This window comes from Phasianus colchicus, chromosome 14 (genome assembly GCF_987193195.1).
Source record: "Phasianus colchicus chromosome 14, bPhaCol1.hap1.1, whole genome shotgun sequence".
Lineage (NCBI taxonomy): Eukaryota > Metazoa > Chordata > Aves > Galliformes > Phasianidae > Phasianus > Phasianus colchicus.
The window spans coordinates 18,065,625-18,083,491 of NC_143449.1; the positions used below are offsets into that span (position 1 = coordinate 18,065,625).

At 43.3% G+C, this 17,867-nt stretch overlaps 1 protein-coding gene across 2 annotated transcripts; it reads left to right on the forward strand.

Annotated features, from left to right (window-relative positions):
* Nucleotides 1-167: 167 nt before the first annotated feature.
* OGT (O-linked N-acetylglucosamine (GlcNAc) transferase) lies at nt 168-17,806 on the forward strand. 2 transcript variants are annotated; one of them, XM_031594139.2, is made up of 22 exons: nt 168-360; nt 2,527-2,707; nt 3,655-3,898; nt 4,169-4,237; nt 7,193-7,309; nt 7,872-7,951; nt 8,597-8,792; nt 9,030-9,170; nt 9,399-9,499; nt 9,589-9,742; nt 9,832-9,933; nt 10,198-10,377; nt 10,645-10,803; nt 11,220-11,309; nt 12,304-12,429; nt 12,778-12,948; nt 13,083-13,199; nt 13,278-13,445; nt 15,377-15,529; nt 15,670-15,922; nt 16,095-16,218; nt 16,778-17,806. In XM_031594139.2, exons 1-22 carry the CDS (start codon nt 324-326, stop codon nt 16,950-16,952), a joined length of 3,138 nt encoding a protein of 1,045 aa, XP_031449999.1. In that variant the 5' UTR covers nt 168-323; the 3' UTR covers nt 16,953-17,806. The 2 variants fall into 2 exon arrangements, with proteins under 2 accessions (XP_031449999.1, XP_031450000.1); XM_031594140.2 differs by having other exon boundaries at nt 2,557-2,707.
* The last annotated feature ends 61 nt before the right edge of the window (nt 17,807-17,867 follow it).

Sequence of the window (17,867 nt, forward strand, 5' to 3'; positions counted from 1 at the left end):
GTTTGTCGCAATGGCTCCGCGCGGAGCGATCCCTCAGCTGACAAAGCTGCCGCTGCGGCGCGCGTGTGAGAGAGAGACGGAGAGGGGCGGGAGGCGCGGCGCTCGGCGGAAGGAGACGGACGTAGTTCCGCCGTATCCCTCCGCCGCGCTGCGCTCCGCCGGCTGGCTCCGCCCGGACTATTTGTCGCGGGGAGCTAGGTCCGGCCGCAGCCATTCGGCTCTCCGCCGCCTCCGCCAGCGCCATTTCGGGAGCCGCCGCCGCCTCAGCGTGACGGGAACGCGGGCAGCTCGGTCCTTCTCCGCCGCCTCGGCCCAGCGCCCCGATGGCGACCTCCGTGGGGAACGTGGCCGACAGCACAGGTACCGCCGGCCCCCCCAGGCGCAGCGCTCCGCGGGTGCCGCTCCCGGCGGAACTTTCCAGAAGCGGCCGCGTGGGACCGGGCCGGGCCGCGTGTGCGGGGCGTTGTGGTCATTGATCCATCGATTGGCCGATCGATTCATCCGGCAGCCGCGGGGGGCAGGGCGGAGAGCGGGACCGAAATAAACGGCGCTGCCGGGGGCGGCGGGGGGGGCGGAACGGAGCGTGAAGGGAAGGGGAGGGAAGGGGAGGGGGGGAATAGGGCTGGTGGGATGCCGTGAGTACAGGGTTGCCCTGTGCTCTGCTCTTGTGCGGCCCCATCTGCAGCGCTGCGTCCGGGTCTGGAGCCCACGGGACGAGAAAGGCAGGGAGCTGTTGGACAGGGTCCAGAGAACGGCCTAAAGATGGGCAGGGGGCTGCAGCACCTCCCTACAAAGACAGGCTGAGGAGCTGGGCTTGTTCAGCATGGAGAAAAGAAGGCTGCGGGGTGAATCGTTGCAGCCTTCAGGACCTAAAGGGAGCCTGCAAACAGGAGGGAATCAACTCTTTCAAAGAGTAGATACCAGCAGGACAAGGGGAAATGGTTTGAAGTTGAGGGAGGGCAGATCGAGGTTGGATGTCAGGGGGAAGTTGTTTGCTGTGAGAGCGGTGAGGTGCTGGAACAGCTGCCCAGAGAGGCTGTGGATGCCCCGTCCATCCCTGGAGGTGTTCAAGGCCAGGTTGGATGGGGCCTTGGGCCGGTTGGTGTAGTATTAAATGCGGAGGTTGGTGGCCCTGCGTGTGGCAGAGGGGTTGGAGCTTCATCATCCTTGAGGTCCCTTCCAACCCTGGCCATTCTGTGATGCAGGGCCGGGATGCAGTGCTGTGGGAGCCCCAAGGTCACCACCTTCAGCCTCCTGCTCAGTGCTGCTCCTCGGCCTGCCCTGCTGCTCAGCCCCATGGAGACTTCAATTGGAAGAGGAGATAGACAGCAGGAAGGAATTCTTAATGTGAGGATGGGGAGACTCTGGCACAGGTTGCCCAGCGAGTGGGTGCCCCCTGTATGGCAGCACCGAAGGCCAGGCTGGGTTGTGAGCAACCTGGGCTAGAGGGAGGTGTCCCTGCAGTAGCAGTGAGGTTGGAGCTACGTGATCTTAAAGGTCCCTTCCAACCCGAACCATTCTGTGATTCGTTACATCAGAAGTGTAGAACTCCGTAGGACCAGATAGGGAGTGCTGAACGGATGGGGTTCGGTGCCCGCTGTGTATGCTGCCCTTCCCTGTCCTGGAATTCAGAACGAAAAATAAGAGGTGCTTGCAGTACTCGGAGCTTTTATCAGCAGGACCGGGTGATCTGAAGGCACAGCCTGAAGGGCTTCTTTCTAGCATGAACAGTTGTGAATTTTTCCTAAGCTGCTCTGTCTGTTCTAATGCAAAACTGTAAGACAAGGACTGGGCTTCTCATATAAGATTGTTTTGTCTCAGCCTGGTGCTTGATGGAAGTAGTTTGTGTCCCTCCCGTGTCAGCCCAGCCCCGGGAGCTCGGTGCTCTCCCATCAGATAGTATTAAGCTGCTTTTCCAATGGAGGAATTGTTATGCATGGCGGATAACACTGGCAGAGTGGATGTTTAAAGGAATGCTGTGCATTAAGCCTTTTTCTTTAAGGGCTTTCACAAGATACAAATCTACTGACACAGCAGAACTTCCTTTAGTTCGAGTCCTTTGAAGTCTGTGGTCCTGCATTTCCCTGCGAGGTTTTTATTGCTTTTCAGTGCTAGGAAATGTTACGTTCCCGGGCTGGGGGCGGGGGGGGGTAAGGAAATTCATTGTTCTGTCTGGCTCTGTTGCTGCTATGAGCCCCAGTAACGCTTTACAGTAGGATTATCTTAACTATTTTCTGTTAACTTGGAAAACATTTGAAGTTGTGTAACTGCAATGGCTGCTTTTGTTTCCAAATGTTAACTGATGAAATCCCACAGCAGCAGCTGGGGCCTGAAGATGTGAGAGCACAAACCTCCACCTGCTGTGTTGTTTTGTGTAATTTCAAAAGTTTTCATCCTTTAGTTTGAAACGTTTTGTTTTGGTTTGGTTTTTTTTGCATTCATTTTGTTTCTGTTTGGTTTCTTTGGTTTTGTTTCCATTCTCTAACTTTTTGTTTTCCCCCCTTAAATGTTTTGGTGATTCTCCAGAACCAACGAAACGTATGCTTTCCTTCCAAGGGTTAGCGGAGTTGGCTCATCGTGAGTATCAGGCAGGAGACTTTGAAGCAGCAGAGAGACACTGCATGCAGCTTTGGAGACAAGAGCCTGATAATACTGGTGTGCTTTTATTGCTATCGTCTATTCACTTCCAGTGTCGCAGATTGGACAGGTAGGATTGAGATGTTGTGTTCAAGCTTGTTTTGTGCTCCTCGTGGTACCGAGCACAGTTATTGAAAGTGCTTATCTAACATTGGCTTTAGCACTAATTGCACATGCTGACTTCGTGGTAGCAGTACTGACTGGCCCAAAATAACGTTCTTGTTTCTTGAATTCTTTTAGGATAAGAGGAATACGAGTGGGAGTTGCTAGCTTTGCAGCAAGCATCAGATAATGCTGTTATTCTCCTGCTGTTTTCCTATTGTACGCTTGCATGCCCCTGAGTTATTTGCACACGTGAACAGAAGTCTTCATGTGTTCTACCTGCAGTGTGGGGTTAATAATTAAAGTTCTGAGGTTGACTGATTGCTGTGAGATGGTGTTGCTTAATTAAGAGTTGTCTCTGTTTCTTCTGCCTGCTTCTTCTTGACCTTGCTTGTGTCTGTCAAGCCTCTGGAACTTTAAATCTCTGTGCTGGTGAAGGAAGTAGTAACTTGTAACTGGGATTTATTCTGTGTCGGCTTCTGAGTGAAGCTGTAGTAATGATTCAGATGGAAGGAAATGAAACGGAGGAGAGTAGGACAGAATTTTAAATCTAAGTCTGTCTGTATTATCCCGTTTCTTAAAAACTATCAGTGAAACATTGCATAGAAAAAAGCATGCACATGTTTGAAGAGGCTTAACAGAGTATTTGTGATCTTTTCTCCATGCACGTAGAGCTCAGGTTTGAGGAGAAGAATTGAATCCTGCTGATTGCAGCTGGGTTGTCATTCTCAGTAGAACCTGCAATGGGAATAGGGGAGGTGGTTAAACAAGGAGAGGCTACACGTAAGGTAGCTCTGTAAGTCCAGATGAGTTTGCTGGATGTTTGTCTCGCTTAAGCATGAATGTTCATCAAACATTGAACAGGCAAACACTCATAATCAGTTGTCTTTGTTAACTTGTCTGATTTTTCTCTAGGTCTGCTCACTTCAGCACTTTGGCTATTAAACAGAACCCACTGCTGGCCGAAGCCTACTCAAATCTGGGCAACGTGTACAAGGAACGTGGGCAGCTGCAGGAAGCTATCGAGCACTACAGACATGCACTGCGCCTCAAACCAGATTTCATTGATGGATATATTAATCTGGCTGCTGCGCTGGTAGCTGCAGGAGATATGGAAGGAGCAGTACAGGCATACGTGTCTGCCCTTCAGTACAACCCTGTAAGTAGTGCCTTGTAGAAGAACGGATGGGTTGGTGGGGGATATGCAGGGAGAAAAGCTGTTAAGAGTGCAGGAAGCAAGGTATTTAATTTAATAAACTAATTATTTAATAAATACAAAACAATGACCAAAAATCACACCTGTTGTATATTTATGAAGAATTTGGGATGAATTTATAGAGGACTGGGGGCTTTCACTGCAAAGCCTCTCTGATGACCTTAGGGGCAGCTGTGAAGTAGTGAAACTGACTGCGTGGCTTTGGTTTTTCAGGACTTGTACTGTGTTCGTAGTGACCTGGGGAACCTGCTCAAAGCCCTGGGTCGCTTGGAAGAAGCCAAGGTAGGTGTTGAGTAGAATACATGTAAACGCCAGTGTTTTGAAAACTTGAACTTTGCACCAAGTCTTCAAATCTGCGTTGATCTACAGACAGTCTGAGAAACTGCTGAAAACTGAAGGCACTGAAACGCCCCAGAGTAGTTGCAGGGCAAGATATGGCATGTCCATGCTTAAAAGTTGGTTTAAGTCAAGAAATGGAACATTACCGAGCCTTCCTGCTGAACTAGACTACCTGATACCATTCTGAAGTATTGGGCAGGGGCTCCACCATGCTCTCTTATCTGGAAATAAGTAACAGCCCTTCAAATCTGAGGCTTGCCTGCTGCTGCCAAGCAGAGAGCCTGTGGTTAGCTCGAGATCCCTGTACGATGCAGGTGCTATTGAAAATGCTGCTCTTCTAAAGTCCTTTGTGGCTTGTAAGTGGAGAAGAAACTTATCCAAATGTTACCTTGTAATATTGGCTTTTAAAGATATTTATTCTTTTTAACTTTTCCCTCCCCTCGATGGTGGAAGAAAGGCTAGTAAATGATCAATAGCTGCAGTCTGCGCACCCCTCAATAACTTTTCTTCACGCCTTCCCTCCTCCCCTCCCTCAAATAAAGAAATCGGAAGGACAAAGCTGGTTTGTTTGGAAATGAACTGATCAAAGAAAACTTGCTGTAGTGGAAAGGTGGCTTCTAGCAGTCTTGCGTTTCCTAAACTGAGAATTTGAACACCGAGATGAGTTGAAAATTCTTGGCACGTTAAAACTTGGATTGCACAAAGAAATTGTCTTGTTACAAGCCACCTTACGCGTCCGCGCTGCAGGGGTGAGGAGTGTGGAGAAGTGAGAAACACTCTGGCCTCCACGTCTGTCACTCCAAGCCCCACGCGCATGCTAAAAAGTGGAGTGTATGAACAGCGTAGCTGTCTGTTTGGCTGCAGCACCATGGGGGAGGGTGGTGATCCTGAGGGGGTGATGGGAGCCTAGGTTCAAAGTTGATTATTCTTTGGATTTCTCTACCAACTTGGATGTGTGTACCATCCCAGGGCAGCGTAATTGATTTGGTCAGATCCAGGTTGAAAATGATGTGTGGTACCGTTGTACGGTCATGGAGACATTTGGTTCTCAGCCCACCAAGCGGACAGCTAACACGAATTGCACTTCACTGCAGCTTTAGTGTGACTGGTATAGGCCAAGACACTGCGCCTGCCTTAGGTTGCTGACTTCTTTGTTTCAGAGCTCTGGAGACACCTAGTTTGAAAGTGTTATTCCGTTTTGTGAGAACTTAATAAACGAGGAAAAACATCTCGAGTCAATTGCAACGTGTTTCTTTGGTTATCAGTCCATTTGAAAGATCAAGCCAGCAAATTCCTTACAGTTTGAACTAAAATTTAATTTCTTTGTAGATACTTCAGAGCCTTTCTTCCAAAAAAAAAAAAAAAGTCCCTGCTGTATGCAATTGCCCTGATTAACCCTCTCCCTTCTGCATGTCTCCCTTGTTACAGACAGATTGTCCTCATTCCCATGTGTTAAGACATATCCAAAAAAATTGCAATTGCTTTGTTGAACTTTTACTAATGATCTTGTTTTATTTTCTCTCTTGTTTTTGGTTTTTCACCACTGATATTGTATTTAGAAGGTTTCAGGTGGGTGAAACCTCCTATTCCATGCGTAAGGTGCCTCGCTGAAGGGAGCTCGAGGCCTGGATCTAGGGCAGACACACACCTCCTCCTCCTCTTCCAGCAAGGAACGCACCGAAAAGTCACATGATGAGAAATATGGTAACGGGTTTGTAACTGCCACAGCAAAACCATTTGCCTCCATGCCTGAATCTTCTGTCTTGTGGCTTCAGAAACAGCTTAAAATATTTAATTACGAGCAAGTAATGTAAGAATGTTTAATACTAGTAGCCACAAATTCTTTCAAAGAAATAAAGTAAACGTAAATTAAAGATATATATTTTTAAAGAAGTAATTGGAGATAGTTAATAGTAAAAAAAAAAAAAAAAAAAAAAAAAAAAAGCTTCTAACTCTTCCGGTTGTTCATTTTTTTTCCTTTTTTCTTCTTTGTTTGGATTGCAGCGTTCTGCTCTTCTGATGACGCGCTGTGATCCTGCAGTAGCGCAAAGGCTGCGCAGCGGTAACGCGCCTGGCGTGCGATGAGCCCTGTGAACGGTCAGCTGGATGATTAATCTGTGGCTGACCGCCCGGCTCCGGCCCTTCCCCACGCGATTGGATTGCGATGCTTTCAGATTCCAGACATCAAATTGAACGTGCACGTTTTTGTACGGGCCTGTCTGATAGATTAATGATTCTGGCTGGCCGTTCACGCTCCCTAGGGGCACTCATAGAGCACAGCAGTTGGCAGCGATAGCGTGGCGCCGTGCTGGGTAGGATGCGCAGCGATTTCTCGCGCTTGCATTACAGGGACCTAAACCTTGATGCAATCCTGTCATTTGAGGTTTCCAGGCTGCAGGTGGCCGAGTGCCTTCAAAGCAGTGGGTGGGACGTGTCGTCTCAGCTGACGAGGACAGCTAAAACTGAAGAACCTGTGTTTTTCCAGTAGCTTTTCTACCTCTGACAGCAATTTCTATTCATTTTAGAACATTCCGCAGCTTCAACGTTCCATCTCATCCCAGAGTCGTTTTTGCATGCTCATTTTTTATTATTATTATTTTTTTTTTTTCATTTTTACACACCCCATTTCTAAGATTACTCCTGGGGTGAGCAGGTGACTGCAGTCTTATTGACTCAGCAGCATAACTGAAGAATGGTGGGCTTGCACCTGGGTTTTGGTTTGCGCCTGCGCAGGACCAACAGCAGTTTGCAGCGCAGTAGTTTTGGCGCAAGCTAGCCTATACTGCAGGGTCACTTTTGGCTGGTTAGAGAACGCATACTAACAATTGTTTTCTCTCATTTTTTTCTTTTTACAAATATTCCCCTTCCCTTGTATCTCTCTTCTTTAACTGTTCCAAGGCCTGTTACTTAAAAGCAATTGAGACTCAACCAAACTTTGCAGTGGCATGGAGTAATCTTGGCTGTGTTTTCAATGCCCAAGGAGAAATCTGGCTCGCCATTCATCACTTTGAAAAGGTAACAGCTTAAACTTGTTTGCCCTCACTGATGGATTTTAATGCGTTGGCAGCTGTCTCCTTATAGCAGAATACTTTGATAGGAGACAGAAATATTTTGACCAGTAGAACTTCTTACAATCCCATTGGCACCCTGTGTTAGTCACTTGTTTGCTTCAGGATGTTTCAGACTGCCATTGTGCCACTAAAAAGGGCTGTTGGAATAGCTCTGAGGGTTTCATGCACGTAGCAAAGATGAGAAAATTCATTTTAAGTTTTTGTTGGAGACAATTAGGGCGTGACTTTGATGAGGAAGTAACTTAAAGGCAGTGTATTTTGTCCCTTCTATATAAAGTAACCTCAGTGTTTATGATTGATTTATATAACTGAAGTTTTCCTTTCTTTCCAGTAGATAAAGTCTTAAAGTCATACAGATTAAGTTTACCGAGCTTAAAAATGAATAAATTTGTATATATAATTTGTATGTGTACATTGAAAATAAAAACAACCAAAACAACACCTGACTTGAGATATTGTAGATAAAGCTTTTGTGCTAATGCTCAAAACTGTACGTACAATTTCAGGCTGTAACGCTTGACCCAAACTTTTTGGATGCATACATCAATCTAGGAAATGTCCTGAAGGAGGCAAGAATATTTGACAGGTAAGCACAAGTGAAAAACCCCACCCAAACAAAGCCCCTGTTAAATATATTCCTTTGTGATCTTCCTGCACTTGACTCTTGTTTTTAACACTTCACTGCTGAGGGTGTAGATGGAAATAGATAGGAGATGGATCCTGGTCAGTAGGTTTAGATTCCGAAAGAAAATCCAGACTTCGTTGTGTATATGCAGTGCATCTGATTGGATTATAATTTCTGATGACTGTTCTCTGTAGCTCATAAAGGCTCACAGAGAAGAAATTAATCATTTTGACTGTTTGTACTGTACACTCATTGATTTTTTTTGCTTTACCCACAAGTAAAGCGGGCCAAACAAGGGCATTTGTGCAAATGAAGCAAGCCTTACACTGGCACAAAAGTGCTAAGAATACAGGCTGTATTTAATGGTCCTGAACAGAAGGACCTGCATGTCTCTTCAGCATTGTTATAAAATGGCATGAGTAATAATTGATTCCTGGATGGGGTTTTTAATTCAGGCAGTACTTTTGTGTTTCCAGTAACATCTTGGAACAGGTGTGTGTTAATATGTATCCCTTGAATGGTTTATGTATGCTTTTATAAGTGAGGTAAATATAATTGCCACTCTATGGGTGATTGTTTACATGCTTTTTTTTGTTGTTGTTGCAGAGCTGTAGCAGCTTATCTTCGAGCCTTGAGTTTGAGTCCAAACCATGCAGTTGTACACGGCAACCTTGCTTGTGTATATTATGAGCAAGGCCTGATAGACCTAGCAATAGACACCTACAGGAGGGCTATTGAACTACAGCCTCACTTCCCTGATGCCTATTGCAACTTGGCCAACGCCTTGAAGGAGAAGGGCAGTGTAAGGAGTGCTTTTTTTTTTTTCCTACCTTCTTAAAAATGTCAAAATAAGTGTTAATGGTGTTTTGGACACCAGTTGTAATCGATTTTATTAAGGTGACATGTTTTGTTTGTTATGTTCCTGGAGAATAATTCAAGAAATAATCACTTCAAACCTGTTAGAGTGATTTGTATAATACCGTCTCAAACAGTGCTGTGTAAACATTACCCTTATTGTCCCTTTTTATTATTGTTGTAGGTGGCTGAAGCAGAAGAATGTTACAATACAGCTCTTCGACTTTGTCCCACTCATGCAGATTCTCTCAACAATCTGGCAAACATCAAACGGGAGCAGGGGAACATTGAGGAAGCTGTCCGCCTTTATCGGAAGGCTCTTGAGGTAAGGTTGGTTGTGGTGTGTGGGGGGAAAAGGTAGAGAAATAAAGCTGGGAGTGTATTGTATGACGTGGGGTTGTTTTCTTCCATCCCTTACCAGAAGCAGGAGGAAGTCTGCTCAGACTGGAGTCATAAAACAATAAGAGGAAGAAATGCACAAAATTATTTCTGTTGTGATATACTTTGGGGATTTGGTAGACAGATGGCAATATTTTATTTTTTTTTTCCCCAGGTGTTTCCAGAGTTTGCTGCTGCACATTCAAATTTAGCAAGCGTTCTTCAGCAGCAAGGAAAGTTACAGGAAGCTCTGATGCATTACAAAGAGGCAATTAGGTAAATGGATGCTGTTTGTAATAGCCCCAGCCTTTCCTGACAGGAAGGAGAAGCTTTGATTGTTCATAACATGTCATCTTCCTTCTCAGAATCAGCCCCACATTTGCAGATGCTTACTCTAACATGGGAAATACTTTGAAGGAAATGCAAGACGTTCAGGGAGCTCTACAGTGCTACACCCGTGCCATTCAGATAAACCCAGCTTTTGCTGATGCCCATAGCAACCTGGCATCTATTCACAAGGTAGTGCAGATGTATGAATCACTCAGAGTGCTGTGGGTACTTAGCCTGAATGTGTTTTTATCTACTGACACATTCCTTTGTCTTCACAGGATTCAGGGAATATACCAGAAGCCATTGCATCCTACCGCACCGCTCTGAAACTGAAACCTGATTTCCCTGATGCTTACTGCAACTTGGCTCACTGTCTGCAGGTGAGGAGGAAAAGGTGTTGGCTGTAATCTTAAGATTATTCTCTATCAAATGCAAAGCTCGATCACCTTAACCCAACACTCTAAGCAAAGTGAAAGAGTAAGTCTGAAATCAGAAGATTGTATGGTCATCAACAGTGATTACTGAAAGTTTTGCTTCCATTTCTGGTCTCAGCGTCTTGATAAATCTTAGGACAACAAGCTTCATTTGGTCTATGTTCTATATTTTATTTATATATTTGTATTTTATTTTTACTTTTTTTCTAGATTGTCTGTGACTGGACAGACTATGATGAAAGGATGAAGAAGCTGGTTAGCATTGTGGCTGATCAACTGGAGAAGAACAGACTGCCTTCTGTCCACCCTCATCACAGCATGCTGTATCCTCTTTCTCACAGCTTTAGGAAGGCTATTGCTGAGAGACATGGAAATCTGTGTTTGGACAAGGTAGGAGGCTTCGTAAAAGTCTGTTGTGAAGTAAATCTGCCTGTTCTCACAAAAAATTTGATCTAATATGATCTAATGCATACTATTGGCCTTTGTGAGGCTTCCTTGCCACTGACCCAAGGTGATGCAGATCTGAAACTGATGCCCACAGGCCGCTTACTTAAATATTGGATAAGGCTAATTCTAAAAACTTGGTTATTTTTTGTCTGTGCTTAGCATTTGGTTTTGGTTCCTGGTTCTATGAACATGTGTGTGTTTTCCTGACAGATTAATGTTCTTCACAAGCCGCCGTATGAGCATCCAAAGGATTTGAAGGCCAGTGAAGGTCGACTTCGCATTGGTTATGTGAGCTCTGATTTTGGAAACCATCCAACATCACACCTAATGCAGTCAATCCCCGGCATGCATAACCCAGACAAATTTGAGGTAAAAATATCAAAGTGTGCTGAAGCTCTGAAATAGTATCTTGTAGATGTTCTTAGAAAAATAAACACTTAATGGAAATTATCTTCTTACATTCACTTGACCTTGAACCTGATGAGAAAGGTCTGTGTTTTAGTCTATGCAAGATGTGGTTACGCTAGTGACAGAACTAGGTTGGGCTGGGGCCTGATGCTGATGTGTTCAACACCCACTGCCCCTTCTTCTCAGTGGTAACTGTCACACAAATAAATGCAATAGAACTGGTCTGAAACTAAACGCAATCTTACTAAACTAATTCAGAATTAAAATACCAAATGTTTATAGCAAAAGCATTTTGTTGCATTATAACTTCGTAACAAGAGTTCTGTAGCAGTTAGAAATTGTTGCAGATGCTCAATTTCTGGTGCCTCCTATTGTAGGTGTTCTGTTATGCCCTGAGTCCTGACGATGGTACAAACTTCCGTGTGAAAGTGATGGCAGAAGCGAATCACTTTGTTGACTTATCTCAGGTGAGCTTTTTGGTAGACAGATCTAGCAAATCAAAATTTAAAGCAGATGAGCAGGTGAAGATGTTTTGCTGCAGTGGTCTATTGAATGAGGCTGATGCTGGTTTTAGAATTTGAGGATCTGTAGGTACATTGATGTTATGTCTAATTAACGTGGGGTACAGTGGCTATTGCGTGACCTTGGTGATTGTTAAAAAGTTATATTAAAAAATATTTAATAGCTGTTTCATTTGGTCTGAAGATAATTGGCATCTCTAAATGCCATGGATAAGGCAAGATCCCACAGCTGCAAATGTTTAAGCTTGCTTAAGATTATTTTATCCCAAGGATCAGAAAGGGGATTTGATTTGGTGGAGGGGTTTCCCACCCTCTATCAAAAGCTTGCTTTCAGTTACTTGATGTGTTTTTAGTTTTGTTTTTTAAGGTTTGTTTGAACAGCGTGGTAAGGATTTTCTGTATACACAGAAGTTGTTACACTATCTCTAGATAACTAACAAGAATCTGAATCAACATGGGACATGTGTATGTGGAATAGTAGATATGGGTGATAGAACTGGATTAGTGCCTAGACAGTTCCAGATTTAGATAGCTAAAACTCTTGTGTTTGAGGATCTGTCTCAGAAGTAAAAATGCTAAGTTAATGTGAGCAGAACTGTTCTTTAAGATCAGTTTGGCAAAGCTGAGACTTGAGAACATTCTTCTCAAGTAAGGGCCTGTAGTTATGCTCATGGAGAGCTGTTCTTTCTACCTTTGCAACAGTGAATGTTGAAAGCTCTGTGTCATAGTAAAAACAGGGCAGCAGCTTCCATATTTGTTGATGCATTTAACTGCTCTCTCTCTCTTAAAGGAAAAGCAGATTGCTTTTCTTTATTAAAAAGAGTTGACAAAATTGAAGTCTTGGCCAGGTTATGCAGTTGACATTTATCCATTGGAAAACTGATGACTAACTGCAGTTGTTATTGAAAGCATAAATCAATTTGATTCATTTCTTCTTCAGATACCATGTAATGGGAAAGCTGCAGACCGCATCCATCAGGATGGGATACACATTCTGATTAACATGAATGGCTATACCAAGGGAGCCCGGAATGAGTTATTTGCTCTGAGACCAGCACCTATTCAGGTAACTGAGTTGAAGAGATCTTTCTCTCCAGAAAAATCCCTTTCTGAGATCAAGGAGTCTCTTGTCTCAGCTGAGGGAAGCTGAAATCACCGGTGCTTAATGTCTGATTAAAGCTGTGCACAGTTGGGTTGGAAGTCTTTTGCTTGGAGGATCAATTTTAGAATATTCTCTGCCTATTCACTGTCTCAGTGAAAGTTTGGAGTTAATGATTGCTTTTAAGAGAAAGTGAGAAAGCACAACGAAGATCTTGAATCTGAAGATGGAGAATTGAGCTTACATGCATTCATTTCTAATTTGCATTATTTGACAGTGTACCTGGGACTGGAATCTTCCTTCTTTGTCTTGTAGGCAATGTGGTTAGGGTATCCTGGAACCAGTGGGGCATTGTTCATGGATTATATCATCACAGATAAAGAAACCTCTCCAGTGGAGGTGGCTGAGCAGTATTCAGAGAAATTAGCATACATGCCAAACACTTTCTTTATTGGAGACCACGCCAACATGTTCCCCCATCTGAAGGTATGTGGATAGAGAGCAGGAAAAGTAACTGGTGTTAGCTGTTCTCTGTGTTAATGGAGTGACTCTGAGGATATACTTGGTGAGGGGTCTTGTAAACAGCTGTGGTGTGCTTCTCTTTTTTTTTTTTTCCCCAGAAAAAAGCAGTCATTGATTTCAAATCCAATGGTCATATTTATGATAACAGAATTGTTTTGAATGGCATTGACTTGAAGGCTTTCTTGGACAGCCTCCCTGATGTCAAGATTGTTAAGGTGAGCGCTACCCCTTTGTGTGTTCTGTCTTAAGCATTTAAAGTATTGCTTTCTCTGACTATGGGATTTCTCACATAGATGAAGTGTCCTGATAGTGGAGACAGTGCAGACAGCAATGCTGCCCTCAGTATGCCAGTCATTCCTATGAACACAATTGCAGAAGCTGTGATTGAGATGATTAATCGTGGACAAATTCAGATAACCATCAACGGATTCAACATTAGTAATGGACTAGCAACTACTCAGGTGAGGCACTTCAAGGCACATCTCTTGGGCTTTATTGTGTATTTGTATGTTTTAATATAACAAGAAACAACAACCTCCCAAGCAAATGCCTCTCTTCTGTCATGTTGATTTATTTAGTTCTCATACTGAGGGAAACTCCAGATGTGCTGTAAGCCACAGATGTTGTGGAAGATGATTTATCCCCAAAGGTAGAGGGGTTATATCATGTGGTATCTAAAGTCCAAAGTAATTGAATTTTGCTGCATAGAAAAGACTGTCAATTGTATCTTTGAACTGTTCTCTGTACCATCACTTCTCAGTGCTTTCAGTTCATGGGATTTAGGTGATAGTGACAACTACTGTTTTTGTTTAATGGTTTTTTTTAACCTTGTAGACCAGTTCTTCCTTTTTAAAAAAAAATACCTGATTTTGATTTTGATGTGGCTTCTTTTGACTCCTGAATGTTCTTCAGTTTAGTCTTCAGGTACAGGGGGGAGTGAGCTGTAGGCTTCCTAGTACATTGTTCTGTATGTACGTAGAGCTGAGGTGTGAATCCTTGTATGTCTGTGTGATAAAAATGCATCTTCAGTCCATCTGGCTAATCAAAGCCAAGTCAAAGTGGACGTGGGGGGAAAGTCCATTGTTATTCAGGAGAATTGGAAAATACACTGGCCCTGTAACTTAATATGAAGTCTCATTTGTGACCTGAATTTTGTGGAAATCCCCTCTGAATTTCTAGGGACCTATTTTTCTTCATTAGAGACCTTTTACTGTTACCTCTCTATCCATGTTTTGTTTTCTTTTTATGAGTTCTTTTGTGCACAACTTAGACTTTCCTGTAAGTTGTAATAGGCTTTGTCTTAGTATGATTAGTAGGTTTATTGGCTTTCTCTTTTCTTTCCTGGAAATGCTGTGCCCTGAAATAGTGGAGAGTTTCTTGTCTTAATCACTCCACCACCAAGAGAACCAATCTAAGCTGTATCTGTGCCCTTTTAAAATGCAGTTTCTCTCTTTTGGTCATAGTAAGATAACCCTTCTTTGTATGTGTTCTAATGTGGGGCATTGGTGACTAGGAATGTGCATTGTGGTTGAGGTTTTCACAGTGTTATGGGTCAGTAGCACTCTTACCTATTTCTTTTGAACTAAATTATCTTGTTTATCTTCGTGTCTTTACAGTTTCAACATACTGGCTCCATGTTCTAACAGAGTCAGTGACAGTGAGTCATTCCCATGAGTGTCAAGTTTGTCAACAGTACATTTATTTTGGCTGGCAGCAGTGGCAGTGAGCTAAACTTTAAATATATACATACGTAAAACATTAAATTTAAAACAAAAAGAGGCTGTAAGTACCTGTTTTGCCATATCTGTAAGGATGTTTTCTTCTGACCATTGCCTGTTGCTTAAAAACAAACAAAAAATAGACTACAAAAATCTGTAATTCTGACTTTAAATTATACTTCCATTTTACTAATCCTCAAGACTAGAAATACTGAAAAACAAAAATAAACCCATCCACCCCAACCCCAAATTGAACAACAAAAATCCCTTTGTTTTCTAAGTACTGTTTTCTTCTTTCTTGAAGTCTTGCTCTCATTTTTAGTTCCAAGGCAGTGAGGTGACCTTAAGGAGGGGAGCACTCCTTACATGCCACTTCTTTCTAATGACTTGAAATTGCAGGGAGACATAGCCAGGGCATGAAAATGCCCAGTGTTTTGTTCCTTGGTGGTTGTGACATCATGGTATCGACAAACATGTACACATACCACTTAAATTCTTGTTCTGGGTAAGTAGACAATTTAGTCTTTGTATAAGAAGTGAAAGATAAGCTTTCTGTAACTTGTGATGCCAGCACATGTTGCAGTGTGTCTGTCAGGAACATTCCATTAGGCCTAAGCACATTTCCTTCAATTTCAGCATTCCAATAGTTTTTATTTTTTTTTTTTCCTATTTAGATTAACAACAAAGCAGCAACTGGAGAAGAAGTTCCACGAACCATCATCGTTACCACCCGTTCTCAGTATGGCTTACCAGAAGATGCTGTTGTATACTGCAACTTCAATCAGCTGTATAAGATTGACCCTTCCACGCTGCAGATGTGGGCTAATGTGAGTAGATTCCTTTTGGTCTAGGAACTAAGATCAAACCTCTGGAACACAGTAGTATTAATTTATTTTGAAGTGTGTACCCAGAAAAGGAAAGGTTTCTGGCATAACTAACTGTATTTTCTTCTTGATTTTTGTTACAGATCCTAAAAAGAGTTCCAAACAGTGTGCTATGGCTGCTGCGTTTCCCAGCTGTAGGAGAACCCAATATTCAGCAGTATGCCCAAAACTTGGGTCTTTCCCAGAACAGAATCATCTTTTCTCCCGTTGCCCCTAAGGAAGAACACGTGAGGAGAGGGCAGCTGGCTGATGTTTGTCTAGACACTCCGCTTTGCAATGGGCACACAACGGGGATGGATGTGCTCTGGGCTGGGACTCCTATGGTCACTATGCCAGGTAATGCAGTGGGAAACCTGGATGAAGTGGGTGAATTTGATGTCATTATTGTAACCATAACGAGCAGCTTGGCAGACTTCCTCACTTCCTCTTGTAGAGGCAGAAGGAAAGTAGCTTCGCACTCTGCAGCGTGTTGATGACTCCAGTTATCTTATTTTCTATGTTTCTATAGGTGAAACACTTGCATCACGAGTTGCTGCCTCCCAGCTTACTTGCCTTGGTTGTCTTGAGCTTATTGCAAAAAGTAGGCAGGAATATGAGGACATTGCTGTGAAACTGGGAACTGATCTGGAATAGTAAGTGAACTTGTATTGTGTAGCATGTAACACCAAGAATAGAAAGCGCTGTTTAGGGACACAGTGCTGAGTTTTATCAGTAATCTTGCATGTAGTTTAATGTTGAAAATAAGACAGTTCTCATCCTGAGATGTCTTAGAGTCTTGCAGTTAACTCTGCTTCTGTTTTTATAGTAAATGTGGCAGTGCTCCAGTAGCAACACTGCAGTTCTGAAGAAATTGCTCTGGTGCAGGCTCTTGTCTGATAAAAAGTGCACCGTATTTCACTTTCTGTTCTTTTAGATTGAACATGAGACAGTTTGTCATTTACTGTAAGTTAAAAGTGTGCAGTAAGTTAGTGCAGTACAGTTCATGTGACAACTTCATACCAGCTGTGACATTAAGAGGTAATGCTGGTCTGTATCAGAAATGATGATGAGGGGGTGAAACAGCCACATGAGCTTGGTGTGGGAGTTGCTGTTTTCGTACTGGCAGTTCTGGGTCTGCTGAAGCACGTTTCAAAAGTAAACAGTATATGAAGTGTTGGGAAGCATTCATGATTGGCTTCAACTTTTTTGCAGCCTGAAAAAAATACGTGGCAAAGTGTGGAAGCAGAGAATATCCAGTCCTTTGTTCAACACCAAGCAGTACACGATGGACCTGGAGCGGCTTTATCTTCAGATGTGGGATCACTATGCTGCTGGCAACAAACCGGACCACATGATCAAACCAGTGGAAGCCAGTGAATCTGCATGAAGAGATTTGTCTGTGTGCCCACCCAGACCTCTCCAGGAACTGAGCCTCTCCAACACTTGTGCAGAGATGATGAGCTAAAAACTGTGCATTTCTACTTAATCTGCCTGGTACTCTGTGGCTGAAGTGATACATGATGGTAATTAGAGCACAGCCAGACATATTTCTTGCATGATAGGGAAAGACTCTATAGAGCCTGGGATCCTTTTATTCCACGAGGAATTGGAATGGGATTGAGCCGTGTACATGTGAGCCTAGATGTGTGAGAGACGTGGTGGTTGGTGGGGGAAGTTTGACCTGCCCAACCAATTATGATTCCTTGGATTTGATGCAATCTTCTGGCGCGTTTGTCTCCTCTTATAGATTGGGAATTGGAGCCTTTTAACGTTTGATTTGGGTACTCCTGTTGGTATACGTGTGGTTCTCCCATGGCAAGATTTCCAGCTAGCGAGTGTTGCTCCCTGCATTCATTTCTAAACTGTGCGGACTGAAGGGCATATTTGCTGGTGTAGTCTTTTTTTATAGGTTTTATAAACCACTTGAGCCTATATCAGCCTTTTAATGTTTGACCTCTGTTTTGGAGCTCTGTAATGTGTTGGTTTAGATAAGGACTTCGTTTTTGTTTTGTTTTTAAGCTTCTCCAGTAACTCAGCTAATTGGCTTCATGATGGCAGCTCCTCTTCTGTTAGAAAACCAAATTTGATTGGAAGTGAATCCTCCCCCAAAGTGTTTGAGGTAAAACACAAACTGGTGCCAAATACAGATCTTTCAGGAATGATTGTTAATTATGTATAGAGGGCGCAGTCCTACGTACTGTAGCGAAGACTTCAAACAAAAAATAAAGCTTTGGTTTGCCAGTTTGACTGTCACGTTTTTGGCTTCCCTCCTTGTGCAGCTGGCAGCAGCGTGTTCTCAGCT

Bases quoted from the DNA above. Each gene is read 5' to 3' on its own strand.
- OGT (XM_031594139.2), top strand. From the start codon at position 324: ATGGCGACCTCCGTGGGGAACGTGGCCGACAGCACAG. The intron at 9,934-10,197 runs GTGAGGAGGAAA...CTTTTTTTCTAG, and splicing joins ACTTGGCTCACTGTCTGCAG to ATTGTCTGTGACTGGACAGA. The intron at 10,804-11,219 runs GTAAAAATATCA...CTCCTATTGTAG, and splicing joins ATAACCCAGACAAATTTGAG to GTGTTCTGTTATGCCCTGAG.